Source organism: Martes martes, assembly GCF_963455335.1.
Source record: "Martes martes genome assembly, chromosome: 3".
Taxonomy (NCBI): Eukaryota; Metazoa; Chordata; class Mammalia; order Carnivora; family Mustelidae; genus Martes; species Martes martes.
The window spans coordinates 74,477,052-74,495,553 of NC_137890.1; the positions used below are offsets into that span (position 1 = coordinate 74,477,052).

The window sequence follows — 18,502 nt, forward strand, 5'->3', positions numbered from 1 at the left end:
GGCAAATTCAAAAACTCCACAGCCGCCTTCCAGAATCAGACCTGAGCCAGTGTTCTTCAGTACTCAGTCTGCTCTAAGTAAAACCACCCGCTCTGGCTCCCTCCGCCATGACACGTGGGCCATTCGGAAAGACCAGCGCTGTCAGGTCACTGGCCACAGCCGAGACCATCGCTTTCGGTTCACGTTTCTCAGAGACCAGGCTTTCTGAAACGAGGTAAAACAGAAAATGAATTCTGCTAAGTCGCACTTGTGCTCAAGTCTTGTAGCTTCCTAATGGAAGCATGAGAAGCAGTTCCTAAGACTGAGGCCTAAGCATCCGGTACTTCCCTCTCTACTTACTGCTAAATTAGGGACTCAGTCCAAACAGCCTGGTTCCCAGGTGAGGAAGACGTCCTCTGGAGAAGCCACCAGTGAGGGCCCCGGATTCAACTTCACCATCTGTGCTGGGCTGTGGGAGCTCCACAGACCCTCATGCTGGAGGGCAGACAGGACTGAGGCCAAGGAAGCTCTCGGCAGGGCCTGCACGGGAACGCAGACTTGGGAGGTGGCCGGTGAGTGTCAGATCTCAGGACCAAGAACCTCCAGCAATGTGCACTGTCTATATGGGGAAAGAACGGATCATTTGCTCCTGACATTTATAGACAGGAAACCACGGCTGCTCTTGATGAAAGTTTTAAAGATTCGAAGAGTTTTCAGAAGTGGAACAATTCCTTTTAAAGGCAAAGTGATTCTGCAGAACACTCGTCCTTGAACATGATTAAATAAGAAAGGTTCAGCAGAAGTGGGAAGAGAGGTTTCCCTTAAGTATTAGAATGTACTCATTAAAATCATTTTCTTTTATAGAATAATGAACTTGGCAGTTTGCTCTAAACACGGAGAACAAAGACAATTGATACAATCCAACTTTATTTTACTTCATTATAACAAGAATTTTCAAAAACTCATGACTCTATGCTATCTCTAGTGTTTAAATACAAAACGTTCCAAATTTAGCACAAACAGCGTAAGCTAATGCATAAATGGATTTGGATGAAGTCCTATGAACCAAATTATTCCTTTTTGTATGTTTGAAAGCAAAGTGTGTTGCCATGTCGTTTAAAGTCATAGGATGAGGCCCTGGGGTCTTTGGTGGGGAGGCCGGTGGGTCAAGTGAGAAACCCTGGGGTTTGTCCCTCCTGAGCTTTTAGCTCTGAGCGGACTGAGGGTGTGGCCAGCGGCTTGATGGGCAAAGCCAGTCCTTGGTCTATTCTAGTTTCTCTATAAACACCCCGAAGCTAACTTTTCGGATATGCTCTTTTCTAACATTGAGAAAGGGCTTTTCTTGGCTGCCAGGAAGCAGGGAGCAGGCTGTGGTGAGTGATTATCTGGAAGCAGCCAGGCATAAGCTTAGATGCTTTGGAAAAATGGGGCGGGGTGGGGGACAGAGAGACAGATTCTTCTTCCTTTTGTGGACCAGGGAAGAGGGTACTTGGTGACATTTTCCTGAGTCTGAAAGGAAGAATACAGGTTTGAAAGGTTTGGAATTGTACATTAAACCAGAGACACATCCATATTGAAAAAAAAACCAAAAAGGCGTAAACACACTTTTATTTCAAATTAAGATTTCTGAAACAACTATACTAGTTGTATTATAGTCTGTAACTAAATAAGACATAGCAGTAAAATAATTCAGTTAATTTTAACTTTTGAGGGTTTTTTTTTTTAAAGCACCACTTAAAACTTACATATTCCCCCCAAAAATTAAATATAGAAAAGTCATTCTATCGTAGGAGTGAGTTTGAGAATGCACAAGGAAACAACAGGGCCAATTTTTCAACCTCTGGTTATTGATATGGAACACTAAATTCAAAGCCAGTTTGAGAATTTCCTACATTGCTCACTTACAGGAAAACAAAACAAAGAGTTTCATGGTAAATTTCTAGCCCTTGGAGGGCTAACCTGTTTTCCTGACTGTGGGTTACTGGCCAGATGACTTCTGAATTTTAACTTAATCATCCAAAAACATAACATATAGGATTTCCAAGGGTTTTATTTTTTTGAGGAAAACTAAGAAATGACCACAACTGTAACACATCCAAAAAAATAAAAATAAAAAAAAGTCGGAACTAGTTGTAATGATGTCTGAAAACTTTTAGTCTTAGATTTATTTTGAAACCAACTTCCAAACAAGAGGAAATGAAGGAGCTGAAACTTGCTCCCACACCTTCCGAGCAAGTCCCTTTGGACTCATTTCCTTGTCACTGCAGCCAAGGACCGACTATGAAAGTCACTCCTGGGCACTTGCTCAAGGCCTGTCCTCAAAGCCTCACCCACACCTCCCCCTCCCCCCAGTACCCCCCAGTCCCAGAGGAGACAGCCCTGGGGGCTGTGGCCACCTCATCGCTTGGTGGAGCGCTTCTCATACTTCTCCTGGCCGCCACGCTTCCTGTGCGGGGAGTGGCCGCCCGCGCCCCGGGCCTGGAAGCTGGACTTGTAGGGGTGGCCTCTGTGCTGCTTCCGGTTCTCTTCTTTCTGGCTCTGGCTTTTGGAGGGTTCCTTGCTGCCCTCTTTTTGCTCGGGGTCTTGCTCTTTATGGGACGGCAGCGTGTTCTTGATTGTGTTAATCAGAAATCTCTTATTTGTACCAGCGAGAGGACACTTCATCCTGGGGAGGAAAAAGAGAGAACATTCTCAAACCAAATCACTTGCTCCAGAGCTGCACCCACCGGTCACGGGTTCCTGCCAAAGAATTCTGTGTCCACAGAATCAAGTTTCTGAATGCGTTCAGCTTTCCTTGCATGCCACCTAGTGTAAACTGTGAGTACAAGGGGGAAAGGCAAGACACTTGGAATTCTCCAGACACCGAGCTGCCCCTTAGCTGAATACTTCACCCCTCTCTTCCTTATTGGGACTAACTTTCCCACCACTATGCCTGTGCAGGTCTTGGCCACAACGTGAGAGAACAGGATCCCTTCTGTTTTCTCCCTGAATAATAGATGCCCGATTTGACTATAATCTGCATTTCTGAGCTAAATTGATCGTGGCTTGTTTTTAATTACCAAAGAGTGACAGTGAAGTCCCTCTCTGAGGAACAAAAAAAGTATCTGTTGCCATATCTTGGATGCTGGGGCTCAGTACAGCAGGAAAAAAAATTATCCAAAGAATCTATGAAAATGCATTAATCACATTTTATCTTTAAGAGAATCTCACTTTCCGTATCAGGCTTTTAGTTTGTGTTCTGTTGGGGGGCACTTCAAGGAGGCCCATGCTTTGGGTCAGTTTCTGTGTAGTGTATATTTAAGCAGCTGGTGATTTAAGTTTACCCAAGAGACAGGATGTAACTAAGTAAATTATTATTTTGCATGCTTATGTATATACTACAGTATTTTTTTTTTCTTTTTCAAGTGCATAAAGCTTTCATTTGGGGGAACCCCCCCAACACAGATGAGAACCTGCATACTTCTCTTGAACTTTGGCTGTTACACGATGGGCTATTTTAGGAGGATACTGACCCCCCCAAATCATGTCACTCAGAGTGGCTGGCATTAAGCAAAGATGAATGTAGGATTCTAGAATCTCCATTTTTGTGTCAAACTTGGGATAAAAAAGAGAATCCCACACAGTACTTCAAAATCAACCCAGCAGCGCCCCCACCAGGGCGATTTTATCATCTAGGACCCTGTCGGTGAAATGTGAGCAGATAGCTTCATGGCACTTACGGGGGTCAGACCAGCTCAAGCAATCAGAAGTGGCATCGAACCTGGAAGTAAAATGTGGAGAAAAAGAGGGGGAAATGTTTCCTGTAGCAAATAAGCAACTCTTGCACCTCTAGAAACAGAGAAAAATCTCTGAGAAGAATCAAAGGTGCTGTAGGGACTCGATGTGCAAGCGTGCTTCCGTCTCCAGCAGGGAGAAGTGAGGAGGGAAGGAGCTAGAACAAGGAGAGAAAGGAATGGAGAAAGCAAGGGCAGTGGAGTGTAGTAGGAGCAGCGGGCACATTTAGAGGGGGTAGCGACCCTGGAGTTTTTGTTTTGTTTTTCTTTTAGTGCTGGAGTTTAGAAGCCACAGTGAATGAGATGAGGAGTGAAGAAGAAAGGCAGTGACAAAGCTGTGATGTCGTGATGGCACACCACCATGGAAGTCCCGGGAGCCCTATGGGGCTTCAGTTAGCTTCCAGAGAGAGCACACCACTAGACCTAGATTCAGAAGAGTACGGCACACTGATGTGACCAAAGAGCATGATAGGGCTTGTCGGTAGGACAGAAGGGCCCCTCTTTGGCAACTGTGGCCCCATGCTTAGCGCAGGAGCAGAATCGTTGGTACGAGTAAGTGGACCACGTGTGTCTCTCGGCTCTGGGAGGCCGTGTCCAGCCAGCTCCACAAGCATTCTGCGATCTTTTCCCTGGAGTGGGCCAGCTATGTGCTGGTGAAACTGGTCAGTCCTTCTCTGGATTAGACATATGAGGAAAGGCAAGTATTGCCAGATGGGACAACAATCAAAACTCCTGGTGAATTCTGCTCTATTTTGCTCCCTTCCAAGGGAGATCACCTTTCCCACCATCTGCTCGTCCTAGATGAACAATGCTCTTCTGCTAGAGACCCGCGGAGTTCCTGCTGAGAGTGGGGGAGTGGGGGCCGCCCTGGAGACAGCAAGCGAAAGAGCTGTTCAGAGAATGAGAGGACTTTCTACAATCAAGCCACAAGAAAAATGGCCTTTACATCTCTTTTTTAACATTAGAGATGGGATTTTTAATGTTGGTTGTGCCTAAGAATCTATTCCAGGTGAGGAGTCAAGGGCAGCTGGTAGAGAATTTGGTTTACCTGGCGACGGTGGGGGCTGCTGAGAGTGACTGCTCCCGAACATGCCAGGACATGCTTTCGAAATGACAGTGAGTGCTTTACTTATACTCGTAATAAGTAAGGCAGGGCAGTGAGGTAGAGGGGTGGCTGCAAGCAGATATGGACGTACGTGTAGTTAATGATTCCATATAGAGAAATTATGAAATATGCAATGAAAGTATCACGGTGTAAGGAGTCTAACAGAGCTGCTGACATCTGTGGAAATCCACCGGGAGGGAACTGCTCTAGCCTTCCACTGGTAACTTATTTTGCTGAACCTCGCAGCTGGGTGTTCCATTGCTATAAACACATACGACATGGTACTGGCCGAGCATACGTGCTCTGAAGCCACACTATCTATCAGATTGAACCCTGAACATGTTATATAGTCTCCCCATTGCCTCTTACCTGTTAAATGTGGGATCACAACAGTGACTATCTTCATGGAATGCTTGCCGACCAAATGAGTGAGTGCTTAGAATCATACTAATATATAACAAGCGCTTGGTACACGTTAGCTCTGGTTTATATCCTGGATCTCCTAATTAGCTGTGTGACCACGGACAAGTTACTTAACTCCCCTGTGCATCAGTTTTCCCCATTTTTAAACAGGAGTAATAGAAATATCGGCCCAGTGGGAGGATTTATTGACATAATGCATACAGCACTTAGCACAGGACCCGGCCCACAGTAAATCTTCAGTACATGTTACCAATGGGTCTACAGTTTCTTATCTACCATTCCAAAATGTTAAAACCTTTGAAAATCAAGTTCTCTATATGATGCTGAAACTCGTTTGGCAGCAAAACCTGGCCTAACCTGACACTGGGCTGTTTATGTCTAGTCTTTATCGCAGTTAGCATAAGCATATGTGTGGGGGCAGAAATGATAATGTGTTGAATAAGAACCCCTGGGGTCATTCGTAGTACATACTGGGTGTGCTGACGTACCTTTCTAAAATGTGAAAATATCTCAACTTAGAAACTTGGAGGGATTCTTCATGAAAAAGAATATAGATAGCACATCAGTTAATACAGCAGGGACTTCTTGAGAGCAACTCAAGATAACATACTAAAGTCTCAGACAACCTGAGAAAAGAAGCTAATCAAGAACAGAGCAGGCTAGCTGATGTTCCTCAATGAAAAAAATTAAAAACAAACAAAACCTGAGCCATCAGGAAAAAGTCAATGAGATCTTATAGAAATTTTCATAAAAATGGTTACAATGAAAAAGTGTTGGTACTCTGGGGCACCTGGGTGGCTCAGTCGGTTAAGCTTCCGATTCTTGGTTTCCGCTCAGGTTCTGGTCTCATGGCTGGGATAGAGTCCAGTGGTGAGCTCGCACTCAGTGGGCTTCGGATATCCTCTTCGTTTGCTCCCTCTCCTCCTTGCGCACATGCGCACTCTCTCCCTTTTATAAATAAATCTTTTTTTTTTTAAAGATTTTATTTATTTATTTGACAGACAGAGATCACAAGTAGGCAGAGAGGAAGGCAGAAAGAGGAGGAAGCAGGCTCCCCTCGGAGCAGAGAGCCCCACGCGGGGCTCGATCCCAGGATCCCGGGATCATGACCTGAGCCGAAGGCAGAAGCTTCAACCCACTGAGCCACCCAGGCGCCCCTATAAATAAATCTTAAAAAAAAAAAAAAAAAGTTTTGATGGGATGCCTGGGTGGCTCCGTCATTAAGCATCTGCCTTGGGCTCAGGTCATGATCTCATCAGGCTCCCCACTCAGGAGCCTGCTTCTCCCTTTCCCACTGCCTGCTATTCCCCCTACTTGTGCTTTCTCTCTCTCTGTCAAATAAATAAATAAATTTGTTTTTAAAAAAAAGTTTTGCATTTCCTCATACTGTGTAAGCCCTGTAGACGCTCTTCAAATAGAACACAGAGGGTTGGGGTATGTAGGTGATTTCTGAAGTCTGTCCCAGTTTTAAAATTCTCTGCTTGTGTTCTGCCTGTTAACCCTTTAGAAAAGTACTCTCCTCTCATTCATCCCATACGAAAATTCATTTCTGGGCCATCTGGGTGGCTCAGTTGGTTGAGCACCTGACTCTTGATTTCAGCTGGGATTAGGGTCTTAGGGTTGTAAGATCAAGCCCTGCATTGGGCTCTGTGCTTGGCATGCAGTCTGCTTGGGATTCTTTCTCCCTCTTCCTTTACCTCCCCAGCAATAAATAAATATATAAATACATAAAATCTTAAAAAGAAAAAAAGAGAAAATTCATTTCATCGATGTGTCTTGTTTCTCAGCTCTTTCTTGGTGCCAATTTCCCCCCAGACTTGAGATGACATGATAAGTTAGCGTTAGGTATGCACCACTCCAGAGCTTTTCACGTCTGCATTGAGGTAAAACCCGGGCCCTAGAGTGAGAGCACAGGCTGGGGCTGCTCAAGGTACCTGCGCTATATAATAACATCACTAGCTTTGTCCTGAGACACGCTGCTGGGGTTGGGGACCCAAGAGGCCACCAGACGGAGCAGCTGCTTCCCTGTTGGCAGCTCTGACCACACAATGTCAGCTTCCTCACCCTGGCCAGCTGTTTTTATTTTTGGTTTTAGAAAGGTATATTAGCTCATGTGGAAGGAACTGATGTAAGTATAAACAGATATAAAACTCTAAATATAATGAGACTGCTTACAGCTGCACTGGCAGAGTACCGAGGACAGCACTGTCAGACATAAGGTCCGGCATCCTCACTCTGGTAAACGTTAAAAGGCAAGTGCTTTACTTCACTTCCAAAGCTGTCAGCCCAGCCATGGAGGCTTCTGCATGCCCCAGGAGAGGTAGATTTCTGGAGAATCTGCCATTAGAGAGACCTGCGGACTGATTGAGGCTGGGATTGTAAGCTTTTCATCTCTCTCTCTTTTTCTTTTTGAATGAGTACATGATATAACATAACGTGTAAAAATAAGGCACTTCCTCCTTGCAATTATCATACTTGACTTAGGAAAAACAGTAGACTGTAAACAAACTTAGAGAACAGAAAAGGAAGAGATATGTAATTTTTTTTTTCTGGTTTTAATAGTTTTTATCTTTACTGCTGAAGGATAAAAGTAGTAATACCTAGCATGCTACACAGTCAGACCTGCCACTTTTTAAAAAGACGTCATTTACTTTAGAGAGAGAGTTGGGGAGGGGCAGACGGAGACAGAGCATTTTAAGCAGACTTGGCTGAGCTTGGAGCCTGACACGGGGCTCGATCTCAGGACCCTGAGGTCACAAGAGCCAAAACCAAGAGCTGGATGCTTAACTGACTGAGCCACCCAGGTGCCCCAGACCTGCCACTTTTGGTTTCTAAGATAGTTCCACGAACATGACCCATCAGCTAGTGGTACATAATCACTAGCCAGTGGGAATGACAACACTGCAGACACTGGCTTCCATGAAGTAATTGTCCCATGCCATCATGTTACTGATATTACCTCGTTCCATTTCTCCAACCATCTAACACTTTATGGGCAGACAGGAGATGAAGAAAAGCAACGTATCTGAGATCCCAAGCTGGTAGGATTGGAATCAGAGGATCTGATGCTGAGGTCCTCCCTCCCAGACTGGGTTTGGAGAGCTGTGTGGAAGCTTGCTCCCACAATCCCTAGGCCTCTGTTTCCCTAACCACAAAAATAAGATTCATAATTTCCCAAGGCCTGTTGTACTTCACAGATATCCACACCAAGTACATTTAGAATGTTTTCTGCCTCTGTCCTAGCCTTGCCCGTGTCAGTGACTCTCCACTTGACACGGCGTACAGATCTGCTTCTTGGTGCCTGTGCCGGGCAGAGCAGTCTTGGCAGCAGGCGTGCCAACAGGCTCTTCACCTGTGGTTTCTTTGCCTCACTGCTCTGGTGACTGGCCACCTGCTTATGCCACAGCAGGTCTCTGTCTCTCTCTGCTCCTTCTTCCCGATCCAGGATGGTGTCGGGAGGGCATTAGGCTGGGTCCTGCAATGAAGATAAATCCCAGGCTATCTGTCTACATATTTGTGCTCGGTAGCAGACCGGCAAGAGGAACAGAGGATGTGTGAGGATAAAGCTCAGAAGCAGGTATGTGAATGGTGGTGTCCAGAGAGAGACGACAAGGCTGCTGTCCTTGGCCTCCAGCTCCCTTAACTGCACACATTATTTCCATGGCGATGTGATGGAGTGCTCACACATGCGGGGCTCTCTGATTCACTTTTATAACTGGATCTGAAAGGCTGTGGGCAGCTGGGGGCAGGCAGCACTGACGAGCCTGCAGCTGTCGGACAGTAACACACAGTAGAGAGGTGGTGTGGTACAAGGAGCATTCATCTGGGGATGAGAAAGCAAACGATGATCCATTTAGCAGCAATTAGCTTGCTGGGGCCCTTTGGGGCCCATGTTCTTTAGCTGTAGAGTAAAGGCTTTGCATCTCTGTGGCCCTGAAATTATGCCAAGAGCCTTGTCCGTGAGTCAGTCTGAAACGGGAGCCCTTCCTTCCCCGCCTGCTGGTTCCAGCACACTGTGTTGTGCTTACCTGCTCACTTGTCCATATCCACCAATGGATGAACAACTTGAAGGCCAGGACAGGGAGTCTTCCTTACTGCTGCCTGAGCCTGGCCTCAGTCTATATCTATATCTATATCTACTGGTGCTCAGTCAAATGAATTAAAAAAAAAATACCTGCATAAAAACTTGAGAAATAACCAACAGCTGATGCGATACAAAGGAAGAACCACGTGGATGATTCTTCCCCTTATCACCAGAATGACCACCAACACCAAATAGAAAAGCACCCAAAAAGGCCCTTCTCCTTAAAACTGGGTTTAAAAAAACCTGAAGACTCATTTTCTGTCCAACTTTGTAACTTTTTGTACCATATATAAGCCTTTCCACGTATAAATCTGAGGTTCTGCGAGCGCCGGACTCTAAACCTACATTGGGCTATAGGTCAGCTGATATGAGTGCGACTAGAATAAAAACAGCTTTGTGGACAACGAAGCTGGGTGCATTTCTGAAATTTGTGCTTATAAATTCCTTTGTGTTGACGAAAAAGAAGTCATATGGGCCCATACTTCAGCTCCCTTGAGGCCTCTGTCAAGAACAGCTTCTGAAGAGATTCTTTTGCTGAAATACGTCCACAGAAGTACAGAGCACCAAATGGTCTCTTTCTTTATAAAATAAAAAATGGCATTCTGTGGCATTTTCTTTAGTTCAGCAATCTCTTTCTGGCAATGGTTCAACTACCTCACTGAAATCTTTTCATGGACTATCGAGGAGGAAAAAAAATGGCACTCTCGTTTTATTTTCAACTTTAAAGCAAATATAAAGTTCTTCTAGATACTTAGAAAAACACACCGTGGCCCACAAGTAAGCAACAGATTATTTCCTCCTTTAAGATCTGTCCCAGAAGATGTGTTGATGGGGATGGAACTTGGGACTCCCGTGTCTGAGCGCCCGGCTACCCAAGTGCTATGGAGCCGTCTGCCCATGGGAGAGGTGTGGGAATGCTTTCAATTCTGCAGAGCAGGCTGATTCCATTCTTTACAATATATAGGGACTGTTACGGTGGTTTTCACATTTGTGTGCACTTTAGAATCACCTGGGTGTCTTTTTAAAACCCCAAGCTCAGGCCACCCCCCAACTGATAATCAGTGATAGTGGGACAGAGACATTAGTATTTTGGGAGCTTCTCAGATGATTTCAAAAGTGCAGGTAAGTTTGGCAACCACTGGATTAGTCGTTACAAGTTTTTATTTATTTATGCATGCATGTACGCATGCACGCACACTGAAACAGATGGAAAACCAGTTATCCTCCCAAGACGAGCACGATGGGGAAGACGTTCTTCGTCTCAGCACCAGGGAGCAGACGCAAGTCATGGCCGTCCTTCAGCCAGACCTGTTTGCGTAGCCCGCATTGGTCAGGGTGTCCTGAACCAAGAGCTGCCTGAAGGAAGAGCACCTGTGCGAATGTTTGAACAGTAAGTGAACTGGCTGGTTATTCAGATGTGAGTGAGCCTGTCACTTCAAGGAAAACAACTCACAGTTTTTACTGGCAATGATAAAACTTGAGTTTTCAAGTGCAAGAAAATTAGACTTTTGGAAAACTGTGCACTTGACAAGTTCCCAACATTTAAAAGGCTTTTCTGGTGAGATTAGTGGTGGTAGTTACAAATGTATTCCTTTAATATTATATAATGAAATGTGTTAACATTTGGAGGATGACTCCCTGAACCAACATTTTTAAGATGACCAATGCATGATGTTACAAAATCATGTATGAGGAGAAGATCCAGTCAAAGTGTAAGGTGGATGAAGGGATTTTTATTATAACAGAACATGAAGAGTCTACATTACTAAAAAGAATGTTAAGAAACTACCACTCATTGAGGTTATTTGCAAAGTTTTGATGAAGGATTAAATACCATAAATTTTCTGGAAAAGCTATTGAAATACTTCTTCCTTTTCCAAATATACATTGGTGTGAAGTTGGATTTTCTTCATATACTTTAATCAAAACAACAGGTCGTAGAAGCTTACATGAAATCCCAGGTGTCTTTTATAAGCTGGGGATGGGGAGGTTTACAAAAATATTAAAGAGTATCACTTTAATGCAGTATTTTTTCCCCAAAATACAGTTATTTTTTATAAAAGGTATATCATTCCCTTTAACATGTAATAGGCTTATTATTTTTAAATACATTAATAAATAAATCCTTTAAAATTGCTCACTTTTCATTTCAAATACGGTAAATACTGATAATCCACATAAAAAAGGTTCTTTGTCATTGTCAATAGTTTTTAAGTGTGTAAAGGACCCTAAAACCAAAAAGTCGGAGGACTGCCATTACAAGACAATTGAGAAAAATCGCCATGTCAGCAGGAATTCCTATCCCGTAGACTAATGGGAACTTGGAAGTTTCAGATCCTGTTCTCCCAGGATCCTCCTCTTCTAAGTTTGGAATGCTTTACTTGGCCTGCCATCTCTTACTCCCTCTTCAACATGCTTCTTCCTCCTTCATGGGAAGAGCTGCCAGTTGTCCCCAAAATAGCCATTCTTCCTTTCTTCTACAGTAAAAGAACCCCAGATATTTGTCTGGCACATGACTTCCTGGGGGGAAAAAAGACTGAATTCCTGACCTTATAGCTGAGCTGGGTAAAGACATGAAATGAAATTCTGACCAATGGGGTATACATAGAAATGGTGTAGGCAACTTCTGGGCAGTGCCTTTAAGTGGGGGGGGGGGCACCTTCCTTCTTTTCTTCCCTTCTGCTGACTGAACTGGGGAAGGAATGGCTGCCACGTAATAGACCACGTGAAAAAGCATCACACCCTATGGCTGGAAGATGTAGAAAACCGGAAGAGACAACTTTGTGGAACTGCTGACCTTACTTGTATAAAGCCCAATGCGTGCACATCAGTACTCCCACAAGTGGCAAGATGACCTGTGCCTGTGGTAACTCTCTCCAGGGGAAACAGAGCTAGTTTTTTCACTAGCAGAAAGTTCTACTAAGCCAGTAAGTGGTAGAAAGATTGTCAGGATAAATGACTTCCGTCGGAGAGCTGCCTGGAAGCCACTGATCTCCTTGAATACTCCTAATACAGCAAGAACCCTGACATGTTCTTATTCCCATGTCAAGCCATGAATTCATGACTTAGCTTTCCACTGATTCTTTCACACACAGTTCTGGATTGGACCAGTGGCTATGGTCAATCTGGTCTCAGTCCTGCCTTACACTGAACACCTAAGTAGACTGCCCCTAACCAACTTTGTACCAATTTAATTCACTGGAGTAAAGGCACCTTTAACTCTGTAAAGGACAGAGGAGGACTAGAAAGAAGGTAAGAGCAGATCCAACTAACACTGATTGACTGCTACATGACATGAATCGTGTGAATATTTCCAAACATCTTATCTCACCAAATCCATATAACTATCCTTCCACGAGGAGAGCATTTTATTGAATCTAAGATGATTACATATGTTACATACAGATTGACTCGCACTGGATTATTTCATTTTCTATCACTTCATCCATAAATACATCAGAATGAACTTCTGAAAAGATAATAGCTTTAAAAAATGAAGTAACATCAAAACCATTATGACACCTAAAAAATCCACATTAATTCCTAAATATCATCAAATACCCCAACTGTTTCCTAAATGTCTTTTTATAGTTACTTTGGCTAAGGATTCAAATAAAGTATACATTTTATTTGATGTGTCTCAAATCTATTAATTCATAGGATACCCCTCCTTTTCTCTGCAATTTATTTGTTAAAGAAACTCGGTTGTTTGTCCTGTAGAGTTCCCCACATACAGGATTTTTGTGATTTCATCCCCCTGGTGTCAGTTACCATGTTCCTCTGCCCTCGGTTCTTCCTGCGAACTAGTAGTTTTAACTGGAGATCTGATCAGATTTGGGTTCAATCCTTTGACAAGGGTATCTCATAAATAATGGTGTGCTCTTCCCTACTGCATCTTTTCGTGGCACAGAGATGGGTCAGTGAGTTCAGATGCGGTCAGCCTGACCTGTCCCAGAACTGTCCCCAGCAACTCCTCATCTGGTCGGGTTAGTGGCCAATGACCTTTGCCTAGGACCAGTGTGTCTTTAGGGATTGCAAATGAGGACTTTCTTTTTATTTTAAAAGGGATAATTCATACAGAATGGAATTTATCTTTTTAAAGTAACAGGTGTGAAGAGTTTTGACAAGTGTCCAAAGTCATGTAATCATCACATTAGTCAAGATGTGAACTGTCTCTGTCACCCACAGAGTTCTGCAGTAAATCCCTTCCTGTCCCCATTTCCTGGCAACCAAGGATCTGCTTTCTGTCCCTGCAGTTCTGGGTTTTCTAGAACACCACATAAGTAGAATCTCACACTGTGTAAGGTTTTGTGTCTGGCTTCTTTCCCTTAGCAGGGTGTCCCTGTGTCTGCTTCTATTCCTCTTTGTTAAGGAGTAGCACTGAATGTACGGCTAGAACCTCAATTTGTTTATTCAGTCATGTTAGTGGACATCTGGGTTGTTTCCAGTTTTGAGCTGTCATGAATAAAAGTGCTATGCATATTACTGTGCAGATTTTTGTGTGGGCTTCAGTTTTTAATTCCCTGGTAATTGGTTAGAAGAACTCTCTATGTTTAAGAAACAGCCAGCAATTTTTCAAAATGGCTGTACAATTTTCATTTCTGCCAACAATGTGTGAGGATTCTAATTGTTTTATGTCCTCAGCCTTATTTGGTAGTCAGTCTTTTTAAATTTTAGATATTTTAGTGCCCATATAGTGGTAACTAACTATGGTTTTAATTTGCATTTCGCTGGTAACCAATGTTTTGAGCATCTCTTCATATGCTGATTGGCCAATCCTACATCATTTTCAGTGAAGTGTTTCTTCAAATCTTTTGTCTATTTTTAAATCAGATTGTTTTCTTATTGAGTGGCTAAGAATTCAAATGATGATCTTATTCTGTAATCCTTGTCCATTTAATGGATGCACTTCTTTTTTTTTTTTTTTTTTTGACGATTTTATTTATTTATTTATTTGTCAAAGAGAGAATGAATGAGCGCACAAGCAGGCAGAGTGGCAGGCAGAGGCGGAGAGAGAAGCAGGCTCCCTTCTGAGCAAGGAGCCCGATGCAGGACTCGATCCCAGGACCTGGGATCATGACCTGAGCCAAAGGCAGCGGCTTAACTGACTGAGCTACCCAGGCGTCCTGATGTACTTCTACAACAAAGTTTTTTTCAATAATTATTGGTAACTCTGAGGTATAATTTGTACAGGGAACAGAATAAATGTTTTATTCTTCTTTTCTATTTGCCAATTTTATGAATAATGATTTGGTTCCATAGCATTCTCCAAAAGGGACCATTAAGCTTCTTGTTGTGATTATCATTATGACTTCATAGATTTTAAGTTTTCATGATAACTTTATTCTTCTTGGTGATCAAATTATCCCATCTTGTGGGAGACCTTTCAGGTTGTTTCTTGAGTCTTTCTGATATCACTTTCTGGCTCCTCACATTTTCTGCCTGTGTAGGAAGAGCTTGGCCTTACGCACAGAGAGGTCTGGCCTCTGGGAGGTAATCTCAATTCTCAGAGGTAATGTCACATCTGACAGACCTGTCTTTGTTCCGGATAGATCTTAAGATGGGTCAGGCCCCACTTGATGGTCTTAGGGTAAGAGCTGACCATGTCTCCTCCCCACTGCCCCCCCCCAAAAAAAACCCAAGCATGTGATTTAGGGTGGGAGCTTTGGGTCATGTGGTCCATGTCAAACTGGAGATTGAGATCATGTGAGCAATTAATCAATCATGCCTAAGTAATGGAATCCCAATAAAAAACTTTGAATGCCAAGCCCTGGGTGAGTTTCCCTGATAAGCTGGGTGGGTAATGTATCCTGACTCCATGGGGAGGAGATAACAGAAGTTTCACGTTTGGAACCCTCACAGACAATGCCCCTCATGCCTTTACTGGGGTTGATTTTAATCTGTTCCTTTCCCTGTAATAAACTGTAACTGTATCATAGCTATCTGTGAATTGTATGAATTCGTCAGTGACTTATGGAAGTGGAGGGTACTTTGGGGGAACTTCCTGAATTTGCAGCTGGTGTAAGAAGCTAGAGGGGCGCCTGGGTGGCTCAGTGGGTTAAGCCTCTGCCTTTGGCTCGGGTCATGGTCTCAGAGTCCTGGGATCAAGCCCCGCATCGGGCTCTCTGCTCAGCGGGGAGCCTGCTTCCCCCTCTTTCTCTGCTTGCCTCTCTGCCTACTTGTGATCTCTCTCTCTCTGTCAAATAAATAAATAAAATCTTAAAAAAAAAAAAAAAAAGAAGAAGCGAGGGCAGTCTGGGGACTGTGACCTCTAACTTGCTGTCTGGTGAACTCCAGGCACTGCCTCGGATCTGCAATCAGCTATTTTTCTAAGGTTCTTGGTCTTCTTTTAGTGAGAAGTGGTATTTATATATCGCAATCTGGATGCCAGGGGCACTCACTGCTACCAAGTGGGCGGTCATCATTTCTAGCACTTTTCCATGAACAGAGCTGGAAAAAGCTTTCCTTTTTCTTTCTTTCCTTCCTTCCTTTCTTTCTTTCTTCCTTTTTTTTTTTTAAAGAGAAACTCTAGCATGGTTTTGTACTGATATTTCCAATTCAAATTTAGGATTATAGATTTTTACTTTGATTTTATATCTGTGTCTCTTTGACACTGGAGATAGGGGTATTTTTAGCAAATAAATATTTACTTTGTGTTAACCTGTTATATGATAATTTCAGAAAAACATCAGTATTGTTGACAATATGATGACTGAAACCAATTTAGGATTTCTTGGTAGTTCTTTTGGGTACAGAGTCCGATTTCAGATCACACAAAGGAGTTCCTTTATGTGCGGCTAAGCCATCCACTAAATGGCTTTTTAGGTTTATTTGTTTTGTTTTGCTTGATTTTTAAGGATTGCCTTTTCCCTCTATTTATTTAACTTTGTTTTATATTTTAGTAAACCATATGCACGGTTCTAAGAATTAAGTTTACAGAATGAGGTATATTCTGAAGTTACATCTAACTCTAATTACCCACAATCCTCCACTGTAATAGGTTCTACATTCTAGATAAAAGATCTGAAATCAGCATATTTATTGAATGCCTGTGTTATGGCTAAAGTGAATCTTAAAAATGCTTAAGATTAAATTCTTAAGGTTAAATTCTTCCTTTGTTTCTAAACTTTTAAGTCTTAGAGCTCTGTTGTGTGTGTAGAAACTGTAAAGGCAAACTGTAGGTCTACACAGCTGAACTGTCACATAATAGAAATACTTACAAGTCGAATTTTAAAAAGAAATTTCCATTGACTAAGGACCATAATTAAAACAGAGATCCTCAAATAATGGACACTGATATCTCTCTCACACGGTGCCTCTGGGCAGTCGGTGCCTCTGGGCAGTTGTGTCTATGTGTCTCCTGGGATTCTGTGAACAAAGACTTGACAGTGCTGTAAGGACTGCTCTCCTGTCCACACTCACTGTCCCCCCACCCCCTGGCCCCGCAGTGCTGACCCTCAGCAGGGCTCCTATTCTGTTCGCCTCTGGGTGATTTCCTCCACAGTCACAGTTTTATATTCCCTCCATCTGCTAAAGACTTACATATCCATGGGGCACCTGGGTGGCTCAGTGGGTTAAAGCCTCTGCTTTCAGCTCAGGTCATGATCCCAGGGTCCTGGGATCGAGCCCCGCATCGGGCTCTCTGCTCCGCGGGGAGCCTGCTTTCTCCTCTCTCTGCCTGCCTCTCTGCCTACTTGTGATCTTTGTCTGTCGAATAAATAAATAAAGTCTTAAAAAAAAAAAAAAAGACTTACATATCCACATCTCCAGCCAAGACTTTCTCTTTAATACTGTTTTAAGGAAGATTACTCAAGAACTTACCAACCCATAGGTCCCATAGTTTCTGCTCTTGTTTTCCCACGTTTTGCCTCTTTGAGCAGTTCTTCAATTGCTTTCCTGATGGGGAGAAAAAGAGATTTGAGAGGCAGTCACTCCACCAAATTCTGAAAAATCAGTTCTTTCCACATATATGACCTAGCAGAATGACCAGCTTTTGAAGCGTAAAACTTCAAAATTGGGGAGAAATTTTTAAAATTTAAAACACATGGTTGATAGTTTTGAAATATAAATAACATTAAAAAGGAACTTTTTATACAAAGGGGAAAACACTGAAAATCAATGACAAAGCACATCCATATTTAAAATGTTCAAATGCATTATTATTCTAAGAAATAATAATGAACCCAACAAGGATAAGAATGTTTCTGGCCCTTAGTTAGTGAGAGAGAAGTGCATACTATTTGCTCTGTTAACGGGGACTGTAGCTGATATAACATTTCCAGAGGACAGTTTGGCAACACGATAAAGAGCCTTCAAAATACCACATACCTGCTGACCTAGAAATTCTACTTTATCTACTTTATAGTGTGCATTGGGTAATTTTTTAAAAAAAGATTTTATTTATTTATTTGACAGACAGAGAGACAGCGAGAGGGGGAACACAAACAGGGAGCATGGGAGAGGGAGAAGCAGGCTTCCTGCTGAGCAGGGAGCCCGATGCACTCGATCTCAGGACCCCAGGATCATGACCTGAGCTGAAGGCAGATGTTTAATGAATGAGCCAACCAGAAGCCCTGGATGATTATTTTTTTAAAGATTTTATTTATTTATTTGAGACAGAGAGAGAGGGAGAGAGAGAGAGAGAGAGAGAGAGCTGACTCCCTGCTGAGCAGGAAGCCTGATGCAGGACTGCACCCCAAGACTCCGAGATCATGACCTAAGCCAAAGACTGACACTCAACTGCTCAATCAACTGACCCACCCAAGAGCCCCTGGATAATTTTTATTTCAAATTTATTTGCATTATATATTATATAGGAAAACATTTGGAGGGGTGTTATCAAGATGGTAAGATGAGTTTCTGGGTGATTTTAAAGTTTTGGTTTTTTTTTTTCTGTATGCTTTTCTACATTTTCTATTTTTTCCAGAGTGAATCTGTGCTATTTGTGCCATTTTTAGAAAGATACTGGGAAAAAAAAAAAAAACCCTCCAGGAAATGTACTTATCAACCCTATTCTGAGATTTTACTATGTCCAAGGTACCATGCAAGGTGCTATGGGTAATAGAATAGGAAGATGACCATTCCTGACTTTACTATTACTTATGCTATATAAGTACTAAGTTAAGAAAAGAGAGGTAT

The 18,502-nt window shown here is 42.9% G+C and overlaps 1 protein-coding gene across 1 annotated transcript in view; it reads right to left on the minus strand.

Moving 5' to 3' along the window:
* Positions 1-891: 891 nt before the first annotated feature.
* Positions 892-18,502, minus strand: part of LOC308339447 (protein POLR1D-like) — a 45,585-nt gene continuing 27,974 nt past the window's right edge. The window contains exons 2-3 of the mRNA XM_080798114.1: positions 17,186-17,260; positions 892-2,644 (exon numbers count right to left, since the gene is read on the minus strand). Of these exons, the coding sequence (XP_080654240.1) occupies positions 2,377-2,644; positions 17,186-17,260 (343 nt within the window). The 3' untranslated portion in view covers positions 892-2,376. The remainder of the gene's footprint in view (positions 2,645-17,185; positions 17,261-18,502) is intronic.